Source organism: Gobius niger (assembly GCF_951799975.1).
Source record: "Gobius niger genome assembly, chromosome: 2".
NCBI classification, from domain to species: domain Eukaryota; kingdom Metazoa; phylum Chordata; class Actinopteri; order Gobiiformes; family Gobiidae; genus Gobius; species Gobius niger.
In genome coordinates, this window is record NC_136853.1 from 18,611,253 (window position 1) to 18,633,016 (window position 21,764).

The 21,764-nt window shown below is 41.4% G+C and overlaps 1 protein-coding gene across 1 annotated transcript; it reads right to left on the reverse strand.

The window, feature by feature from the left end:
- Positions 1 to 686: 686 nt before the first annotated feature.
- On the reverse strand, positions 687 to 15,700 carry zdhhc8a (zDHHC palmitoyltransferase 8a). The gene is made up of 10 exons (XM_079581095.1): positions 15,342 to 15,700; positions 9,541 to 9,662; positions 9,169 to 9,326; positions 6,396 to 6,568; positions 5,112 to 5,214; positions 4,859 to 4,950; positions 4,664 to 4,787; positions 3,189 to 3,303; positions 2,705 to 2,817; positions 687 to 2,189 (listed from the first exon to the last, which is right to left on the reverse strand). Exons 1-10 carry the CDS (start codon positions 15,443 to 15,445, stop codon positions 1,026 to 1,028), a joined length of 2,268 nt encoding a protein of 755 aa, XP_079437221.1. The 5' UTR covers positions 15,446 to 15,700; the 3' UTR covers positions 687 to 1,025.
- Positions 15,701 to 21,764: the final 6,064 nt, after the last annotated feature.

Here is a 21,764-nt window from a genome sequence, read left to right on the forward strand (position 1 = left end):
CAGCCACCCCAAGTCATAACACTTTTTTGGGGGGTGGGGGGTGGGGGGTCAGGCAGCGTAACAAGATGCATCTCTTTAACTTTTACCACATGTACTCACTAGAGGGCGTCGTTTACAAAGGGTAGGGTACAATTCAAAGCGGCGTTGTTACTGCCCACAGCTCAGTGGTATTTCAACAAATTGTAATGGAAAATTATATATTTTTTTATCAGTGTTTTTGGCCAATAAAGGCAGTTTGGCTTTTTAAAGGAACAGGCCACCGTTTTTACATACTGCGATATGTTCTTACCTGAGCTTAGACGAGTTGATGCGTGCCTGTCTGGTCTTTGTGTTTGCCCTCAGTCACGCAAAACGACCAAAGATGTTGTTAGCATTTGGCCTCTCCCAATGTGTTCCTACAGCTCAAAACGGGGGTGAAGTTAGAAGTGACCGTGCTCTTCCAGACCAGACAGGTACGTATCAACTCGTCTAAGCTCAGGTAAGAACGTATCTCGGTGGCCTGTTCCTAACACAAAAGGTTAGGAACCGCAGCAGTCAGCTATTTTTTTTATTTTTTTTTAAATATGTAACTTCAATCATTTCTGACGACTTTGTTCAGTACGGTATCCAGAACAACACCAGGTAAAATTACAAAATTATTTTATTAATCATATAAACAACTACAAAATTCTTTAACAGGGTTTTTAGAAGCAAGACACATACACAATGCAGTTTTGTAAAGTGGTACATAATATCACAAAAGTACAAAACAATTATAAAGAGTTTGTAGCTAGCTCTTCCGGTTTGTAGTTTATACAGCGCCCTCTGTAAGGGGAGGCATGTCTATCCTGAGAAACAAGTTTGAGCTGAACAACATATGTGCACCAATTTTGCAAAAGTTTCTTTTTTTCACTTGTGATGTTTGTCACACTCCTACGTACGCAAAACCCACAATGGGCCACTTATTTACAACGTATTAGGAAGCTGTGCGGATCGAAACGAACACTGCATAGATGATTCACTCGCAGCAGAAACAGAGAGGAGCTTCATTTAAGGGTTCCTGCAGTGGGAGAGTCCTTCTCAGAGCCGTACGTGAGCGAGGAGCGCTTGGTAGTGCCGTATGAGGCGTAGGATGGGGCACTGGACAGGGAGGGCATTCGGGGAAGAGTGGCTGTGGAGGTGGGTAGAGGCTGGGGGTGTCTATCCGCTGGACCAAGCAGTGGAGAGGATGTCCTGCCTTTGGTCTGCAGGCTGCTGCTGCTACTGCTCTGGAGGGGCGATGTGGACGTTCTAGGACCACGGGTCAAAGAAGATGTGGAAGAAGTGGACAGAGGTGAGCTTCTAATGCCGTAGCCCAAGATACCTGTGCTCATAAGGAACTCCCTAGACCCATATGCGGGCGGGGTGGGCCCACGGGAGCCTATTTGTCTGATATTATCTGGTGGGAGACTTCTTCTACTTGGGATGTCATAAATTCCCATCTCCACTCCGAAAAGCGGCTGAGGTCTTCCGTGTAGCCGAAGCATCCTGTCCCGCTCCTCTATGTCGCGCCTCTCGTGAATGGACGCCATGATTGTTTTCGAAAAGTTGTCATAGCGGGCAGCCGCAGACGGAGGCGGGACATCTCGTGAGGATATGCTTTGGGATGCTAGGTCCCTTGGCATGAGGCCTTGAAAGGATGGTGAGACGTCTCTCTGGACAAAACCTGGGAAGGATGGCGAGGGGTCCCGGGAGCTGAGACCCTGCAGAGATGGCGACGGGTCTCGTGGCTGAGGGGACTGTCTCGCTACGCCCATAAAGACAGGGCTGTAAGCGTGTGGGGGCGGCGGACGCTGTACCAGGGAACCATCAGAGGCCAAGGTCATAAAGTGCGGGTGACAGCTCATAGTGGCACCCCCTCGGTGGGACAGCATGTGCAGGTCAGGGGAGCTCATGAGGTTGTCGTAGGAGAGGCTGTTGTGGTTGGGGAACAGGTTGGTGGCAGACATGATGCCAGGTTGTGGGTTTGAGCCCTTATTGCCATGGTGACTGTTGTGTTTAAGGGTGAGAGAACGAGAGTTGAGCGTCAGAGAGCTCAGGGGCAGTGAACCCGCTATGGTGCTAGTGTGCAGACTGGCTTGGGACTGTGAGGTGACATGGCCTGCCACCGGGCTGCCTCTGGACCTCTCGTGACTTCGGCCGTTTGTCTGCAGCTCTGACGCCTTTAGCAACTGCAAGAAAAAAGGCAAACTGAAATATAGTTTCCACCGATAAGTTCATTCTTACTTTGTTCAATTTGGTTACAGGATTAGATAATACCAGTCTTTAAAGTTGACATATGGAGAAATGAGGCCTAAAAACAGTCTAGTATGTACCTGTATACTAGAACTGAAGCTGGCGACAGGTCAAACCAATTGTTAAAAGCTGTATATGAGGACAATTAATAATCACACTAGAGCTCTCAAACTGTAGTACTCAGGGCCATCTGCAATTTTAGACTTTATTCCTTTAAATTAGAGATAATTTAATTTATGCTTTAGAAATGCATTTAGGTACAGTTTTTCTGGTTTAAACCGGGTTTACTTCCAGCCTGAACATAATTTGGTACATTTTAGGTCTATTTTTAGACGGCGAGAAGTCCTGATTTGATCTAGGCCTCGTGATTAGTATTGCTTAGTAGGTCAAATATTTTCCGAGATGGTAGTTACTGTTGAAAGTGAAAAGCTAGAGTAAGTTTGACAATCACCTGTTCTGGGGGAATGGGAGATGACCCTCTGGAAATGGCCTCCAGCACTGGACGCAGCTGTGGGACAGTGGGGATGGACACAGGAATAATGGATTTGGTCTGGTGTCCCATCTCTGAAAACAGACAACTTAAATTAATACATGGCTACTGACACTGGATACATTTTCAAAGTGGGTTCAGGGAGTATTTATGCACATCTCTTTTTTCCTATGTTAGTAAGTTCAAGTCTGACACTAAAATGATCTAACAAAATCACACGCAGGCTCACATATAGGCTGCTTTTATGTCTTTATATATTTTTTCATAGTCTATACACACTTTGTTAATATTATTTAAAACTATATTATGGTAATCAGTATATATTTTTTACCAGTAGAGATTTTACAATTTTAGTATCAGACTGCTGCATAATTGTTTTTTGTTTTTTTTTCAATTAAAAGTGGTCTTAACACTTTCTGAGCCCACGATACGAGCATCAACATACTGTCTAAAGCAGCTAAGTGGCTTTTGAGCAGTCCGTGATCCGGTTTGGGGGGTAGAGGAGGAGGAGGTTTCATTTGCGTTGCGTCTGTCAGCTCAACCGCTCTGGATGACGAGCACTGAAAGGAAAAGACAACAAGACCACAGAGGCATGAGATCACCTGACAGGTAGGACCATCATTTGTTAATGAGCATTTGAAAAGTTCCTCCCCAGAGAATTGGACACTAAGGAGCAGAAGTCATTTAAATGGTCCCAATTTGCAGATTGCAATGGCTGCAATTATTTAGGTAACAATGTTCTCTAATAACAATTAAGTGTACCTTTAGAAGATGTTCTGAAATGCATGCGCACAGTGTAATTTACATATTTTCTTTAAGATTAAAGCCTGCGAGCTCCATGTGTACGGGTAACAAGAAAGCAATGAAAAAGCATGTTAGTGCATGTAAAACACATTCAAGTGCAAGGTGTCATAGAGGTGTACAATGGTAAATGATCTCAACTTATATAGTGCTTTTCTACCTTCATTAGGCCCAAAGTGCTTTACAGCAAGAAACCACTCACCCATCCACACTCTCAGTCATACACCAAAGTACAACAAAGTGTTCCGCCTTGTTACTCTTTATTACCCTTGATACATTGTACCACATTCAGTACAATGTAATGTGCTGTAACAGTGTGTAATAACTTGTACCTAAGGTTTGATTCACAATGGAAGAATGTATAAAACATAAGACCCCAACTCTATCCCCAACTTTAAGCCCTATCCTTGACATTATGCACCTCCAAAGAACTAACACACATTGCCATTGTGTGTTAGTACTACATAGATACAAGTCATTACACATTGTTAAATTGTACATTACATTGTACTACATTTATAGTTACAATGTATCAAGGTAGTTTATTCTTTTTTGTTCCCTCATTTCTCAGATTTACAGGCCGTAGCTTCTCACTTTAGATTACACACATTTGCACAATACACGGTCATTTTCCCTTGTTCCTCCTTGTTACTATTTATTCTTTTTTGTTTGTTCCCCCTTCTCTATTTTGAATATTGGGAACCTCCAAGGTACCGTATGAAGTTTCCGTTCCCCTCTTCTTTCCAGTATATCACCGTTGTGATTGAGTAAGTTGTGTTGAATCCATGGGTGATGTGTATTTACTTTTTAAATTTAGGTGTTTGGTCTTGAATCTTTTTAAAACAACATTACTATCAATACACACTTTCTAAAACCAGTATGCTCTTTATAAAGCAGACACATCTATATGACGGCTACACATTTGTTGCACTTTGTACCCCTGGTAAACTTACGTTTGTTACACTTTGTACACATTTATTTAACCGTGCACATGTGTAATTATTTTCTCGTTCCCTGGAACTCGCGGGCTGTAATCTAAAGTGTACTTAACATAAATCACAAATCTGATTAAAAAAATATGTCAGTAAAATCGCATTAGGGGGCAATAAAAAGTCCTACTTTTTTGGCCCCGTCTTTAGACTGTATCCCATTGTCCTTGAGCTTCAGAGGCCTGTCGATCTCTGGGCGTAAGAACGGCGGCTGAACATGAACAGTGGTTTTCTTTAAGGGTCTTCCGGTATATCTAAGAGAAATATTGTGTTACCAAACATACATATAAAGGCAAATACAAATGTTGATCATCTTTATAATTACTTTGGAGAGATGGGACTGCAAACCAAATACTCCAGATTTTTACAGCAGCCTCTGGAGAACGGATTTACTCCACCTTGAAACTTCCCTGTTACCTGTGGGAATGTAAATAAACCACAATCAGGGGTCAGCACTTTGGATTTATCCACGTACGTTTTTATGAACATCCACAGACAAACTAAATGTCATGGATACTAATAAGAGTAATAAAAAAACACAAAACAAATGAGTAAATACTTTCATGAGTAAATCTGACCTGTTCATTGGTGGTGCGCCCTCTGGACACGAGGTACAAGTGGAAACCAGTGAGTCCCAAGACAGGAATTAGAAATAATCCTGAAATACTAACAACCACCAAACTGTATTCATTAAGGAAAATCAACAATAATCCAACAATAATGTGTGTTTTTACTGAATGAGTTTTAATTGAGTCGTGTTGAAAGACGAATTCCTGCTCTTTTGAACAGACAATAAAGTTATATTCTAGAGAAAGAGACAGGCTGAGGCACTTATTTTACACTACCCTTGATACATTGTACTGAACTAAATTGAGTACAGTGTAATGGGCTTTGTAACAATGTGTAATAAGTCGTATCTATGGGTTATATACACAATGGAGTAATATGTATTTGTATTCTGTACATAATGTAATAAGACATAATTCTAACCCTAACCTTAAGGGTCTTGTGTCCTATTATATTATGTACTTACAAAGTACTAATACAAGTTATTTCATTGTGTACGTACTACATAAGTACAAGTTATTACATTATTATTATTACAATACATTGTACTAAATTTAGTTAGGTACAATGTATCAAGGGTACTGTAAAAGAAAGTGATACCTAAAAAAATTATAATTTAATAGCGTAACTGACGCATTTCGACTCATTGAGTCTTCGGGGTAAGAACTATCACAGGTGTGTGAGCCCCATTTAAAACAGGGGGGGGGGGGTCTCACATGACCAATCAAGTGACATACAACAATAAAAGTTCTGTTCTATTCTATTCTTTTCTTCTAAAACAGGGGTGTCCAAAGTGCGGCCCGTGGGCCAACTGCGGGCCGTGGGCCACTTTCTGAAAATTCGAAAAATATTATTGAATCTTTTCATTTTTATAATTTTTTTTTGCATTTTTTTTTGAATATATATAAAATAAATGAAAATCCATTAATTGAAAGCTGTGATGAAGGCTGTCGTTTTCTTCTTTTTTACTTTAAGCATATTAAATTAAAAAGCATAGTTCACATTTTATTGAATTTGCTATTAATAAAATAGAGGTGAAGTTATATATCTGACCTCTACTGAGTGCAGCCCAGTTGTATATTTTTCTGTAAGTGGCCCTCAGTGAAAAAAGTTTGGACAACCCGGTTCTAAAACAACAATGATGAATAACAATGCCTTTCATTTGTATTGTGCTTTTTAAAACCACTTTCACACACAGCCACGGTGGGTGAAGTGTCTTGCTCCAAAGACACATCGGACCTGAGATTGAACCGCCAACTTCCTATGTTTAGGCCACGGAAACAAGCAAAGGATACGTGACCGTGCCATGCAGCTCCCATAACTCTTCTGTGTGGTTGAGGATGTATAGGAGGCCAAAGGTCAACACAGCAGAGATATGAACAGTCAGTGACAGGAGGAACATGAAGAAGTAACGATAGTTCCTCCTTCCAATGCAGTTGTTCACCCACGGACAGTGATGATCAAAGTCCTGTGGGAAAAAGAACACATTTCTCTGTTAGGGCTGCACGGTATGAGGATAAAGTGTTCAGTTATAATTACATGCATCGCATTTATTCGTCAAACTCAAGATAGGAGACATACAACACAAATAACAGTACATCACAAATAGAAAAAATAAATGACAATTGTACCAGTGTATCCACAGAGCTGACACTAGGGTAAAGAGTCCACACAAGAGAGTACTTAGAGCCATTTAGACCGCACAAGATTCTGATTTCTCATCAGAGCATGCAATGAGTTCACGTGAGCCAGACGGGCTTTTTCAACAAAATTCTGAGAGCGTCATTATGGGCAGCTTTGAGGTTTTGCAGTACAGCCTTCCTTTATTTGCACCACAGTGGCGCTGTGTATAGAGGCTTGTGAAGGCTCTCAAAATGAGGCTGAGGTATTGCTGCTACCCCACTTAACCGGCTGCATTATCTGATTAGAGTACCAGTAGACCAGGATTGCGTTGAGTTTCACAAAAGCCTTACACTGGTTCACTCTATATAAGGCCATGGATGCATCAACAAACCCTAAAAACCCAGAGAGGTTTAGTCTCAGATGCTCCTGTGCTGTCTGGTTTTCACTGCAAGTGCAAAGAATAGTTAGTTTGTTGTGCTTATGTAGTGTCACACGTAGCCCATCAGAATTTTCAGTCTCCCAACAATACCAGCCTTTTCCTTGAGGACAGGCACTAGAGTGACAGACAGTGAGTCAGGAAGAAGTCCAAGTGTCATGAAAGCAGTGAAGCATAATGCCAGCAGTAGCACTTTTGCACTAGCATACTGTGATTTTATCAGAGCCAGTAGCCTAGCTGTCAGACAATTAATGGAATGGAATAATAGTCACTGCATCTCGACAATCAATCACTTGTACACAGTTAGAAAGAGCTGAGCAACGCGGCCTCCACAGTTCAGGTAAACCTTCATCACAACACACACTGTAGTGTATTAACTCTGTTTAGAGCTCGGACCTCATTGCAAAAGCAAAATTGTTATAACGAAGTTTTTCAGTAGCTTTTAGTCTGATGACTTATACTCCAAGCTCTGGGTTTGCCGGATTGTGTCCGTGCCTTATGAGCTCGATTCGCTTCAGCATGATGTGAGGCTACAAACTTGTTCCAACCTGCCTCAATGTTTTTACTTTTTACACATGCAAGGTTTAAACTACTGCTCGTATAAACAGCATCAACAAAACAAACAAAAAAGTCTTTTCAGTGGGAAATATTCTCACATATGTGCATAGAGTAGCATTTTTAGGAAGATTATAAAATATGATATGATTATGATATTATTTTACAGAAGCATTTCAACAGATTACATTAAAAAAACAGTCTAAAATTAAACTAAATGAAGAAAATCATGACTAAAACTAAACTTGTGCACGTTTTAAAGGGGGGGTATTATGTAAAATGGACTTTTTCAAGCTTTACATCATGTTATTATGTCATTCCCTCATTAAAAACATGCCTGAAGTGTTGCCTTGGCACATTCACGTATTTTTGAGTAATCTGTAAAAACTCTGATGGCGGCCATTTTAGGGATAGCTTTGCCTGAGTCCTCCTAGGAACGCCCCCACCTCCTGGAGACGCCTCCGAGCTTTCGTCACCAGCCGAGTAACCAACCACTGCTCCTCAGCAGAATCCCCTCCCCACTGATGCCACAGAGTGTGGAGGGGGCGTGTCGGAAAGGGTCAGAGGTTCTTAAAGAGACAGAGGCCTATTTCAAGACATTCACTGCAGCCATTTTGAGAGAGCAATTTATACAAGGCAGTTATTCTAATTTACTGCATTTACAGACCAACAGAAGGTTTTGTCATCATTGTAGAGTGATATAGACTGGTGCTATGTGATTGAAAAAAGCATAATACCTCCTCTTTAAGTTACTAATTGACTAAGTTACTAAGGAGATTGTTGTTGCTGTGTAAACATCAGTCCGGAAGACCGTAGTGAGTTTGCAATACATTGTGGTTTCGATATGGACACTGCAAGGACTACAGAGATAACAATAATTTAATATATTTGTGCAGCTCTAGTGTCATGTCTTGCCTAGGGACACAGCAACAGGATGCACTGGTCGGGGGTGGGATTGAACCGGACACCTTCAGTTTTGTTGGCTACGGCTCTAACCACTGAGCCACTGCCACCTGAACGAAATGCAACGTGCAGATTTGTTTTCAGGATCATGTTGGTGAAGCTCAGATGCTTTGAACTGGAAAACACACAAATGTCCCTATGGGAATAATGAAGTGCACTTTAAAGTGCATATGACAGGTTTTAATGCGTTTGACTTATTCAGATGGATAATAAGTATTGTATTATGTTATTTTTAAGCTACAGGTTTAAAGCTAGATAGAGGTAAAGTTCCATATCAGCTTGACTCATTTTCCATTGACATAACATCGTTGGCACGGCAACAGTTAAAAAAAAATTGCCTCTATCTATGTCTCCTCCTGTCAGTGTCCAATAAGGAAGTAAAACTATAAACATCACAAAAATGGCCAAAGTAAAGGAAACTGGGTAACATATGCACCTTAACCTCACACACAACACAAAACATTAGAAATGGATTGATCGTCGACACTCACCTCCACACAGTGATCGCAGACGCTGCAGTGGGAGCACCGCGGGGGCCTGTAGAAGTGACACGAGCCACACCACTTCATCCGAACCTGGACTCCCTTCACGTCCACATTTTTGTAAAGAGGTGCCCGGAAGTCCTCCTCTTTGTCTTCATCCTCATTGGCTGAGACACGACAAGCAAAGTCACAGAGCAATTCGGCTTGTGCTGCCTTCACGTGTGCAAGCAGAAAATTGCACATGAACGCCACCACATAATCTGTTTTTATGCCTTTATCTGTTTGTCATGAGGCCTACATAACACTATTCATTTAGCAATCACCTTTACCCGAGCACATGGAGGCAGCAGTAATAGTAGGCTTTGTAATTCGGGTGCATACCTATAGGAAGCACTCCGGCGTCCATGAACGTAGCCATGGTGAAATTGGCCAGCACAAACAGGAAGACGACGGCGCAGCATGGTGGAACAGCTGGGGAGATGCTCACAGCAAGCCACGGGCATCTTAACATACACATAAAAGGACAATGCGTCATCCAAACAGGTTCAATCAACACCAGCAACCGTCTGAGCAAAGATATAGAGGGACGATCTTTATCCCGTTTACCGCAAATAAGAGCGGTAATCTCAAAAGTAATTGTTTGCTGTAAAAGATTAGTGTCATTGCTGCCCACAACAAGGGATTTAGCCACAGGGTGCACAGGAGCCTGCCGAGCATCAACACACTTTATTCAAGACCCGGACAACCTTCTCAGTTTGTTTGAGCCGGGCAGGACATGTACGATCTGTTTAAGGGATGTCCCGGCCCTAGAGGGGATTCTACATGTACATGGGATGATCCTCTTGTGCATTTCGTCAGTGGTAAGTGTGGGCAAACTCTGCACAGAAAGGGTGTATCAAACCTGGGATCTTTTTTGCTGTGAGAGACAAGAGCTAGCGGCCCTGTATTACAGAACATTACATAACAATCCAAAACCAAGATCTCGACTCAGCTGACATCAAACGCTTGAGAGAAAAGTTGTGTCTTTAGCAGCTTTTAAAACGGCTCCAGATTACGTGACTCTAGATAATTATGCAGTCGTAAAGCAGAATGAGCACCACTGTGGGTTGCCGGATCCTGTGGCTAAAATCAGTTTTTTGAAATGAACATAAAGGGACTCTCTCCTGCTTCCTGTGTACGATAAAGTCCCCATAAGTATCAGCCTCCAGTAGTTAAAGCAGTACTAAGTAACTCTTGCCCCTAGAGGCCATAATTGCAGGTGTTGTAGCAAGTTGTGAAAATTTTATTTGTTTATTGTCCGTGAGACACTGACAGAAAAGGCGAAGGGAGAGGGGGATATTGTTCATCCAATTACACAATGGAAATTTTTTTTTTTCACTCAAACTTGGCTGTAAATACTGTTAAGGCGGCGCTAGCCCGCAGTTAGCTTTGCCCGTTAGCCTGTTAGCTTCGATTCCATTAGTGTGTATTGGTGACTCCAGTCCGGTGGCAGTCAAGTTGCAATTGTGGTTTCCTGAGATACCGGGGGAGATGAAAGACTCAATCATCCCATTAACACCCCCAGAGGGTCTACGGAAAGGATTTAATAAGGTAAACAACTTGCTTAGTACTGCTTTAAAGCTCAGTGACCGATCTCTAGGTTCAATTTCAAATGAGAAGTAGTATGACGTGCAAATAGAGTGAAACATACAGCTTACATACAGGCAACCAAAGGGTAGTTATAGTTGTTAGCACCTTCCGTAAACCAATAAGATTACCGTTATTACTAAATAATGAATCATAATTTATTGGTAATTTGAAAAGGCTCCTAGTTTCTTTCCAATAAGTGAAGTTATTGAAGTGAGTTACCTATGATCACAACTGAAAATCGAAATACAAGCGTCTCAAACTGAAGGCATTATACAGTGTCAGTCACACACAGCATAATAAGCAAAATATGCATTAGTAACTTATGGATACGATATGTGTAACAAAAGCTCATATACTGGTTTACATTAATTCATTCACAAATGAATTGTCATGATCATAATTCTGTATTTCCCCTTTGCAAAAGTGTTTTTAAATATACAGTAGTGTGGATTGTATATGAAGAGTTAATAAAGAAGGTACAGTGTCACATCTGCAGTATAGTTTAATCAGGTTGTGCCGACACAAAGGAAAAGATTTCCTACTGGATTATTTTAACAGTGTTTGATCGAGCCACACGCGTAACCTACATTAACTGTATGAATGTTTCAGTGGATGTGGTTGTCGAACATGTTGCGACGGTTATGATAATAATAAAAATGCACACGGTTCATTGCAAATACAAAACACGACATGCCAAAGCACACTGCCAATAGCCGCTGTGATTGTAAATTTCCTCCAAAACTAAACATAAAACTCATTCATTTCCTGTGTGCATCGCCAATCCCCAAACCTCCCAGGCAGTTCAGGCAGTGGGGGAGGGGTACCCCATTGCCATGCCAGATGCAAACGCAGTAATCCCTGGATTATGAACTCTGGATTACAGACCATTTCTGCCAGTCCAGCGGCCAATGAATCTTCACATTAGATACTAACCCAAGTCCACCGTGACATTTCTGTGAGATACGCTGTTCAACAGATCAGCGTGTGAACAAACTTCCATGAACAGGACATGGGCGACACGGTGGCACGGCGGTTTGCGCTCGTGCACAGCTAGAAGGTCTCGGGTTGGATCCCCAGCAGGAGGGGCCTTTCTGTGTGGAGTTTGCATGTTCTCCCCATGTCTACAACCACTAAAAATATGTACAATAGGTTCCCCTCTGAGGCTTGGACTCCCCTGGAAATGACATTCCTAATCTCAGTGGGACTTTCCAGGTTAAATAAAAAGATCACGCAGGATAAGAGGGATCCTTTCAAACACTGTGACAAATGATCAAGCAGAAAACATGCTTCCCTGAGGATTGGTGTGTAATTCTTCCTGAGCATGGTCAATGTCCGACATGCTTAATTATAGTTTAGATTTTGTATTAATTGTACATAAGGTATCTCTATTTACTATTAGTTGTTTGCACATTATCCTGTTCTTCTTTGATTGTACATAATCCTGGCTATATGCACCCAGATGTTTCTTGAGAGCTGATGTAACAAGTGAATTCCTCCATTGTGAGATCAATAAAGAGATCAATCTTATCTTATCAGTTACAACAAGGAGTCAATGAGTATTTTTCCGGGTAACTTAAAAGTTTCTTATCCAAGTCATTTTAAAGGGGCTAGATACAAGTTGGTCATTTTATACTCACTACTGCCACCTCAGGTCTTACGCATAACTGCAGCTTCTATATTAAACTCGTGCATGACGGCACTTCAGACCTGAAGTAGCAACTTTTTGAGTGACAGTGCGGGATTTTAGAGGCAGTTGTGGTGAACAGGTCTGAGCTCATTCTACACATTAGGACACGGCTGGAACATGTAGGGGGAGGAAAATACTGAACATTTTTAGACTTCGTATAGTCCCTTTAAGAAGAACTTGAACATATTTCAGTTGAGAGGAGTTCGAGGGCTCATTAAGTTGCCTTGTGTTTGGAAATTGTATAATTTCCTTTGTCAGAGACGGTCGTCATCAAACCAAAGCCAATTAACCAGTGGGTTCCTTTGTATGTGTGAAATCATTTATTTTTATTTTATTATTTTTTATTTTTATTTTATATCATTTTATTTGAGCAACACTTTTCAACCATTATTTCAGTTAATTTATATAATAAAAAGAAGAAGAAGAAGAAGAAGAAGAAGAAGAAGAAGAAGAAGAAGAAGAAGAAGAAGAAGAAGAAGAAGAAGAAGAAGAAGAAGAAGAAGAAGAAGAAGAAGAAGAAGAAGAAGAAGAAGAAGAAGAAGAAGAAGAAGAAGAAGAATAGTTAGCGATTAACCGTATGCAGTGATAATATCATTCTTCTAATCAAAAGTCAGCTATATCCTTTATGGTCCTTTGATAATGAGGTGAAAGTGTAGCTCTCTGAAATGGGACCTGATGAGAGGGTTCCAGCAGCTGCCTGCATCATCAGGGTGAGACCATCTGGGTATAGGGTACTGATTATGCCACGGCACCACAGGACAACCCTTCCTAATGAAAGGCCCAGGCGGAGCGGCATTAAATCACACTCAACAGTAAGCTGCTCAGAAATCTGCCCCAGCCTCCGGCCCGGAGTGGGTCAGTGGCACAGCAGACAGAGGGCACGCATGTCAGCGCATCACCATACAGATGCAGTAAGCCATCTTTGACAGTTTGACATTCAGTTCTTTTTTTTTCTTCATGTGCAACAGCTTTAGATGGTCAACTCCTGTGGTGGAAGTGGGGAGCCTGTTTTGTGATACTGAGTCATACTGTAGTGTAGTAGGCGATACTGACAAAATTAGATCTCAATAGTTTTATTTGGAATTTCTCTATAAAACAGAACTAATCAGACTAATTTCGCAAAACTTCAGAAATGTGCTAAAATGTGCATAGATTTTCTCTTATTTTAACAAGTTGGTCAAAAAGGTAATTACTGGCACCAATATTATTACACTGAGTTTGACATTTAATGTAAGTTGCACATCATCAGAGATGGTACTTTTACTCCAAATTTGACTATTTAACACACAAACCTGCAAAAACGAACAATATAACAACGTTAACAAACAGCTGCCTTTAGGTTTGGCTTCTTTAACCACACCAATATGTGTCTCATGATAACAATTCTTAGACCAGATACATTTTGTTGCCGTGGAGTTCTTGCCCAGTATGGCACATTTCCTGTTGGGTTTAGCGTGGCCCATGATTTTAGTTTAGTTTTCACAAAAAAGAGTGATGTGGCGTCAATATCTTGCTTCTTATCACAATGAATGAACGCGTGCGGACTCAAATTTCATCAGGCAATGTTTGCAAATCATTTTTTTAATGAACCTGTTTTCAACTTTGACCAGATAAATATGCTTGTTTATCATGAGAAGCTACGTCGATGTTGCAGACTGGCTAATTGTATCCTGTTTTAGGTTAAAAGGACATTGGGTTTCCCCCTCATCACTGATACAATTCTGATATGGTGTGAATAAACTAAATTGCTGTGCGGATCCTCTTTCTACATTGTCACTGCTGCTTCATTATTGGATCCAGCACGCAGCTTTTACATTTGGATGTGCCCGTTTATTTCTCCTAACTCTTCATCACTGGTCCCATAAGAAGGCAATTAATGCCATTAAGGTTCTGTCTATCACGGACACAGGGCTGGTTCTGCTAGTTTTGCACTGAGCCCCCAATTGAGTAATGTCCTCTTCCCATCACATTAGCAGTCATTGATTGTACTTTCACTTTAACCTAATGAGGTATTGTAAAGTTCCTCTTAACGTAAATATGTTAGTGTTGTATTTGTTAAAAGTATGCAGTTATTTCATCAAAACAACAGAGAAAAGTGCACTTTGAGGAAGAAGGTTTTCACACACAGTAAATCATGTTCTTGACCCTCCTCCTCCTCCTCTCAGATAGAGGGATCACACATTACACTGTCCAGAGGATCCTAATCCCATACTCCCAATCTGGTGTCATTTTCCAGTGGGAACAGGCGCTGCTCTACACTACAGAGGAAAGTGGGGCAGATATGGCTACAAGAGTCAAAGTTTATTAGACTAACACTAATCTGATGATGAGGGGCAATTTATTGACAATAGTTTGATGCCATTGTGGGTACCAAGACAACATACTCAGAAACATTAGGACTCCTTACTGTCAGCATGATTGTGCATTGGACTGGACCAAACTTAGCCCATAACTGTCCCTTATAAAGGCATAAATGCACAGTGCCTAAAAGTGATGCTTCTTCCAGCTACTGCAAAAGCAAAAACCACAAAACTGACTGGCTCTACGGGCTGTTTTAATTACAAGGGGCTTATCCCCTTATCTGTGCTTACTGTGAGGACTCAGAGCAAACTGCACCAGCTGGGCCTGCTCTGAACCTATAACCAGGTCAGAAATGTCTACCTGTATTTAGGCATCACTCACCGATCGAGAAGCCACAATGGACGAAGTCTGCTCTTATATCATGTTTTATCATGTTGAGAATTAAAAGTACGGAGTGTAGAAAGTAAGAGACAATCTTTCAAATCAGATCAACTTAAAGCAGCCATGTTTACTCAATGTAGCCATGATGTAACACTCATCCGAGTAACTTTCCCTCTGTACTTACGTAAAGACAAAGAAGAGAGACGTGGATCCGAAGAGGAGGCAGGCGGCGGTGCACACCGGGATGAAGGCGCTGGGTTTGAGCGAGTCTGCGCCACTGGTTGACATATTGTCCTCCGCCGCTCATCCGCGACTCCAGATACAAACTAGCGCTCGCTCAGTGAAGCGTGCCCTTGACACAGCCATATCTGGTCTCTGAGCTGCGGGAGAGAGACTGACATGTCTAGTTCTGCGGGGAAACAGCCGTCGCTCCGGTGGTGACGCCAGCACCAGCCGTACCCCGCGGTGCAGTGCGTGTGTCCCGTCAGCAGCAGGGCAGATGCCGCTCGCGGTTCACCTCGAGGTGGAGCTTCATCCCCAATGGTGCGACACCGCGGTAATGTGGTCCGCATTTTCGAGATCCATGGTAATGTGGACCGCACGGGAAAAGATGCTGCGCGTTTTTTCTGTTACTTACGGTAATAGCACAACACAGTATCGAAAACGCTTTTTCCTCCTATCACAAGAACATCTGGGGCTCGAGCACCCAAGAAAACTTTCCCTATTAAAAAAATAGAGAAAATAGGTGTAAGATATAACGTGTAAAGCACGAAAGCCGTCAATGGCTTCTTTTCGAACACGAAGTCATAAAACCTGCGTGCAGCGATGCTACGCACGCAGCTCTACTCGTTAAGCTCTTTGGCAGGGCGCACGGCCTCAGACTCTCTGCGCATATGACAAACTTTAACTTTTTCACGCATTTTGTTCAAACTGATGAAATAGCACGTAGCAAGAAATAACTGGATTTTTTTTAGCACAATTTTTTCTTATGGAAATGTCTGCAGCTTTGACTAAAGTATTTGTGAATATTTTAATTACATAAACATCCAGCGATGAGAGAAACAACATTAATATTAGTATATTTTTATATACTTGGGAAACACTGGTACATGGCTAGCTTGCAAATACATTATAAACACAGGCTCTGAGTTATGTCGCAATAATAATTATATATAATTATATATAATATGTATATATATATATGTGTGTATGTGTGTGTGTGTGTGTGTATATATATATATATATATATATATATATATATATATATATATATAATATATATAACAGTTATGTGTACAAGGTGGTAGTCTCATCCATCGATTTACACTTAAGATCGCATTTCTTATATATATATATATATATATATATATATATATATATATAAGAAATGCGATCTTAAGTGTAAATCGATGGATGAGACTACCACCTTGTACACATAACTGTTTCCACACTGGTGTCATGGGTTTGAGTCCTGGCTTTGAAGATTTGACCTAAAATTGGCACAAAAGGCCAAGTTTGGCATCATATTAAAAAATACTCAAGGAAGCTGTGCAAGATCTTTCAATGCAGTCATGGCCTCAGTGCTGCCCCCTATCCACCTGCAACAGACCAGCCACTTTTACTGCAGAAATCTGGGGTAAACTGAGTTCAAACATGGTCATAATTGACACAAAAGGCCAAGTTTGGCATCATATTAAAAAATACTCAAGGAAGCTGTGCAAGATCTTTCACTGCAGACATGGCCTCAGTGCTGCCCCCTATACACTTGCAACAGAACAGCCACTTTTACTGCAGAAATCTGGAGTAAACTGAGTTCCAACATGGTCATAATTGACACAAAAGGCCAAGTTTGGCATCATATAAAAAAAAACCCAAAGAAGCTGTGCAAGATCTTTCACTGCAGACATGGCCTCAGTGCTGCCCCCTATACACTTGCAACAGACCAGCCACTTTTACTGCAGAAATCTGGAGTAAACTGAGTTCCAACATGGTCATAATTGACACAAAAGGCCAAGTTTGGCATCATATAAAAAAAAACCCAAAGAAGCTGTGCAAGATCTTTCACTGCAGACATGGCCTCAGTGCTGCCCCCTATACACCTGCAACAGACCAGCCACTTTTACTGCAGAAATCTGGGGTAAACTGAGTTCAAACATGGTCATAATTGACACAAAAGGCCAAGTTTGGCATCATATAAAAAAAAACCAAAGAAGCTGAGCAAGATCTTTCACTGCAGTCATGGCCTCAGTGCTGCCCCCTATACACCTGCAACAGAACAGCCACTTTTACTGCAGAAATCTGGAGTAAACTGAGTTCAAACATGGTCATAATTGACACAAAAGGCCAAGTTTGGCATCATATAAAAAAAAAACCAAAGAAGCTGTGCAAGATCTTTCACTGCAGTCATGGCTTCAGTGCTGCCCCCTATACACCTGCAACAGACCAGCCACTTTTACTGCAGAAATCTGGAGTAAACTGAGTTCCAACATGGTCATAATTGACACAAAAGGCCAAGTTTGGCATCATATAAAAAAAAAACCAAAGAAGCTGTGCAAGATCTTTCACTGCAGACATGGCTTCAGTGCTGCCCCCTATACACCTGCAACAGACCAGCCACTTTTACTGCAGAAATCTGGAGTAAACTGAGTTCAAACATGGTCATAATTGACACAAAAGGCCAGGTTTGGCATCATATTAAAAAATACTCAAGGAAGCTGTGCAAGATCTTTCACTGCAGTCATGGCTTCAGTGCTGCCCCCTATACACCTGCAACAGACCAGCCACTTTTACTGCAGAAATCTGGAGTAAACTGAGTTCCAACATGGTCATAATTGACACAAAAGGCCAAGTTTGGCATCATATAAAAAAAAACCCAAAGAAGCTGTGCAAGATCTTTCACTGCAGACATGGCCTCAGTGCTGCCCCCTATACACCTGCAACAGACCAGCCACTTTTACTGCAGAAATCTGGAGTAAACTGAGTTCCAACATGGTCATAATTGACACAAAAGGCCAAGTTTGGCATCATATTAAAAAAAAACCAAAGAAGCTGTGCAAGATCTTTCACTGCAGACATGGCCTCAGTGCTGCCCCCTATACACCTGCAACAGACCAGCCACTTTTACTGCAGAAATCTGGAGTAAACTGAGTTCCAACATGGTCATAATTGACACAAAAGGCCAAGTTTGGCATCATATAAAAAAAAAACCAAAGAAGCTGTGCAAGATCTTTCACTGCAGACATGGCCTCAGTGCTGCCCCCTATACACCTGCAACAGACCAGCCACTTTTACTGCAGAAATCTGGAGTAAACTGAGTTCCAACATGGTCATTATTGACACAAAAGGCCAAGTTTGGCATCATATAAAAAAAAAACCAAAGAAGCTGTGCAAGATCTTTCACTGCAGACATGGCCTCAGTGCTGCCCCCTATACACCTGCAACAGACCAGCCACTTTTACTGCAGAAATCTGGAGTAAACTGAGTTCCAACATGGTTATAATTGACACAAAAGGCCAAGTTTGGCATCATATAAAAAAAAAAAACAAAGAAGCTGTGCAAGATCTTTCACTGCAGACATGGCCTCAGTGCTGCCCCCTATCCACCTGCAACAGACCAGCCACTTTTACTGCAGAAATCTGGGGTAAACTGAGTTCAAAAATGGTCATAATTGACACAAAAGGCCAAGTTTGGCATCATATTAAAACATATTCAAGGAAGCTGTGCAATATCTTTCACTGCAGTCATGGCCTCAGTGCTGCCCCCTATCCACCTGCAACAGAACAGCCACTTTTACTGCAGAAATCTGGAGTAAACTGAGTTCAAACATGGTCATAATTGACACAAAAGGCCAAGTTTGGCATCATATAAAAAAAAACCAAAGAAGCTGTGCAAGATCTTTCACTGCAGTCATGGCCTCAGTGCTGCCCCCTATACACCTGCAACAGAACAGCCACTTTTACTGCAGAAATCTGGAGTAAACTGAGTTCAAACATGGTCATAATTGACACAAAAGGCCAAGTTTGGCATCATATAAAAAAAAACCCAAAGAAGCTGTGCAAGATCTTTCACTGCAGACATGGCCTCAGTGCTGCCCCCTATACACCTGCAACAGACCAGCCACTTTTACTGCAGAAATCTGGAGTAAACTGAGTTCAAACATGGTCATAATTGACACAAAAGGCCAAGTTTGGCATCATATTAAAAAATACTCAAGGAAGCTGTGCAAGATCTTTCAATGCAGTCATGGCCTCAGTGCTGCCCCCTATCCACCTGCAACAGACCAGCCACTTTTACTGCAGAAATCTGGGGTAAACTGAGTTCAAACATGGTCATAATTGACACAAAAGGCCAAGTTTGGCATCATATTAAAAAATACTCAAAGAAGCTGTGCAAGATCTTTCACTGCAGACATGGCCTCAGTGCTGCCCCCTATACACCTGCAACAGACCAGCCACTTTTACTGCAGAAATCTGGGGTAAACTGAGTTCAAACATGGTCATAATTGACACAAAAGGCCAAGTTTGGCATCATATAAAAAAAAACCAAAGAAGCTGAGCAAGATCTTTCACTGCAGTCATGGCCTCAGTGCTGCCCCCTATACACCTGCAACAGAACAGCCACTTTTACTGCAGAAATCTGGAGTAAACTGAGTTCAAACATGGTCATAATTGACACAAAAGGCCAAGTTTGGCATCATATAACAAAAAAACCAAAGAAGCTGTGCAAGATCTTTCACTGCAGACATGGCCTCAGTGCTGCCCCCTATACACCTGCAACAGACCAGCCACTTTTACTGCAGAAATCTGGAGTAAACTGAGTTCAAACATGGTCATAATTGACACAAAAGGCCAAGTTTGGCATCATATTAAAAAATACTCAAGGAAGCTGTGCAAGATCTTTCACTGCAGTCATGGCCTCAGTGCTGCCCCCTATCCACCTGCAACAGACCAGACACTTTTACTGCAGAAATCTGGAGTAAATCGAGTTCAAACATGGTCATAATTCACACAAAAGGCCAAGTTTGGCATCATATTAAAGAAAAACCGAAGAAGCTGTGCAAGATCTTTCACTGCAGTCATGGCCTCAGTGCTGCCCCCTATACACCTGCAACAGACCAGACACTTTTACTGCAGAAATCTGGAGTAAACTGAGTTCAAACATGGTCATAATTGACACAAAAGGCCAAGTTTGGCATCATATAAAAAAACAAAACAAAACAAAGAAGCTGTGCAAGATCTTTCACTGCAGACATGGCCTCAGTGCTGCCCTCTATACACCTGTAACAGAACAGCCACTTTTACTGCAGAAATCTGGAGTAAACTGAGTTCCAACATGGTCATAATTGACACAAAAGGCCAAGTTTGGCATCATATAAAAAAAAACCCAAAGAAGCTGTGCAAGATCTTTCACTGCAGTCATGGCCTCAGTGCTGCCCCCTATACACCAGCAACAGACCAGACACTTTTACTGCAGAAATCTGGAGTAAATTGAGTTCAAACATGGTCATAACTGACACAAAAGGCCAATTTGGGCATCATATAAAAAAATACTCAAAGAAGCTGTGCAAGATCTTTCACTGCAGTCATGGCCTCAGTGCTGCCCCCTATACACCTGCAACAGAACAGCCACTTTTACTGCAGAAATCTGGAGTAAACTGAGTTCAAACATGGTCATAATTGACACAAAAGGCCAAGTTTGGCATCATATAAAAAAACAAAACAAAACAAAGAAGCTGTGCAAGATCTTTCACTGCAGACATGGCCTCAGTGCTGCCCTCTATACACCTGTAACAGAACAGCCACTTTTACTGCAGAAATCTGGAGTAAACTGAGTTCCAACATGGTCATAATTGACACAAAAGGCCAAGTTTGGCATCATATAAAAAAAACCCCAAAGAAGCTGTGCAAGATCTTTCACTGCAGTCATGGCCTCAGTGCTGCTCATAATAATGAATAACCAGTCATTTTACAATATAGTGGCATTGAAATTCTTTGGCCCACTGAAGAAGTGAAATGGATGATTCCTGAAACGTTAGTCTGTGTAATTCTGGAAAAGGTTCCCTTGTGTTTTGGGGATCCAAAGCTCTAGAAATCAGGCTAGAAATGAGCTTGAATGGTGAACCAAAGACAAATTTAAACGAGGTGGACATTAAAGTTGAATCTAATATAATATAACCGTACCGGGCAGGTCAGGTTTTTGTGAGTGGATAATGCGTTACACAAACTTTTAATAATTTTAGAAAAAAAGCCAAAGTTGAAAGTTCACAAATGGTCATTTTAATGTGTGAATTTGGTCCAACATTTACTCTCACAATAAAACTAAGATGTTGAGGGAGAAAACATAAACAAAGAACCTAAAATTGATGACTGTATGAAAAAAAGTCCTCAATTTACCCACAATTTATTACCACACGTCGACTCGTCTGCCAGTAGTAACACAGCAGGTGCAATGAAAATGCATAGAAGAGATGGTTTACCACAAAGCAATACATGCTGCTTCAGTAAACACTGGGTAGTTTAAGTAAAGTGGGATTAGGCTGATGAACAGGTCCCAAACTGTTCTTAGTTGTTCTTAAGTTAATGTTACATATGCTTGAACCGTCATATAT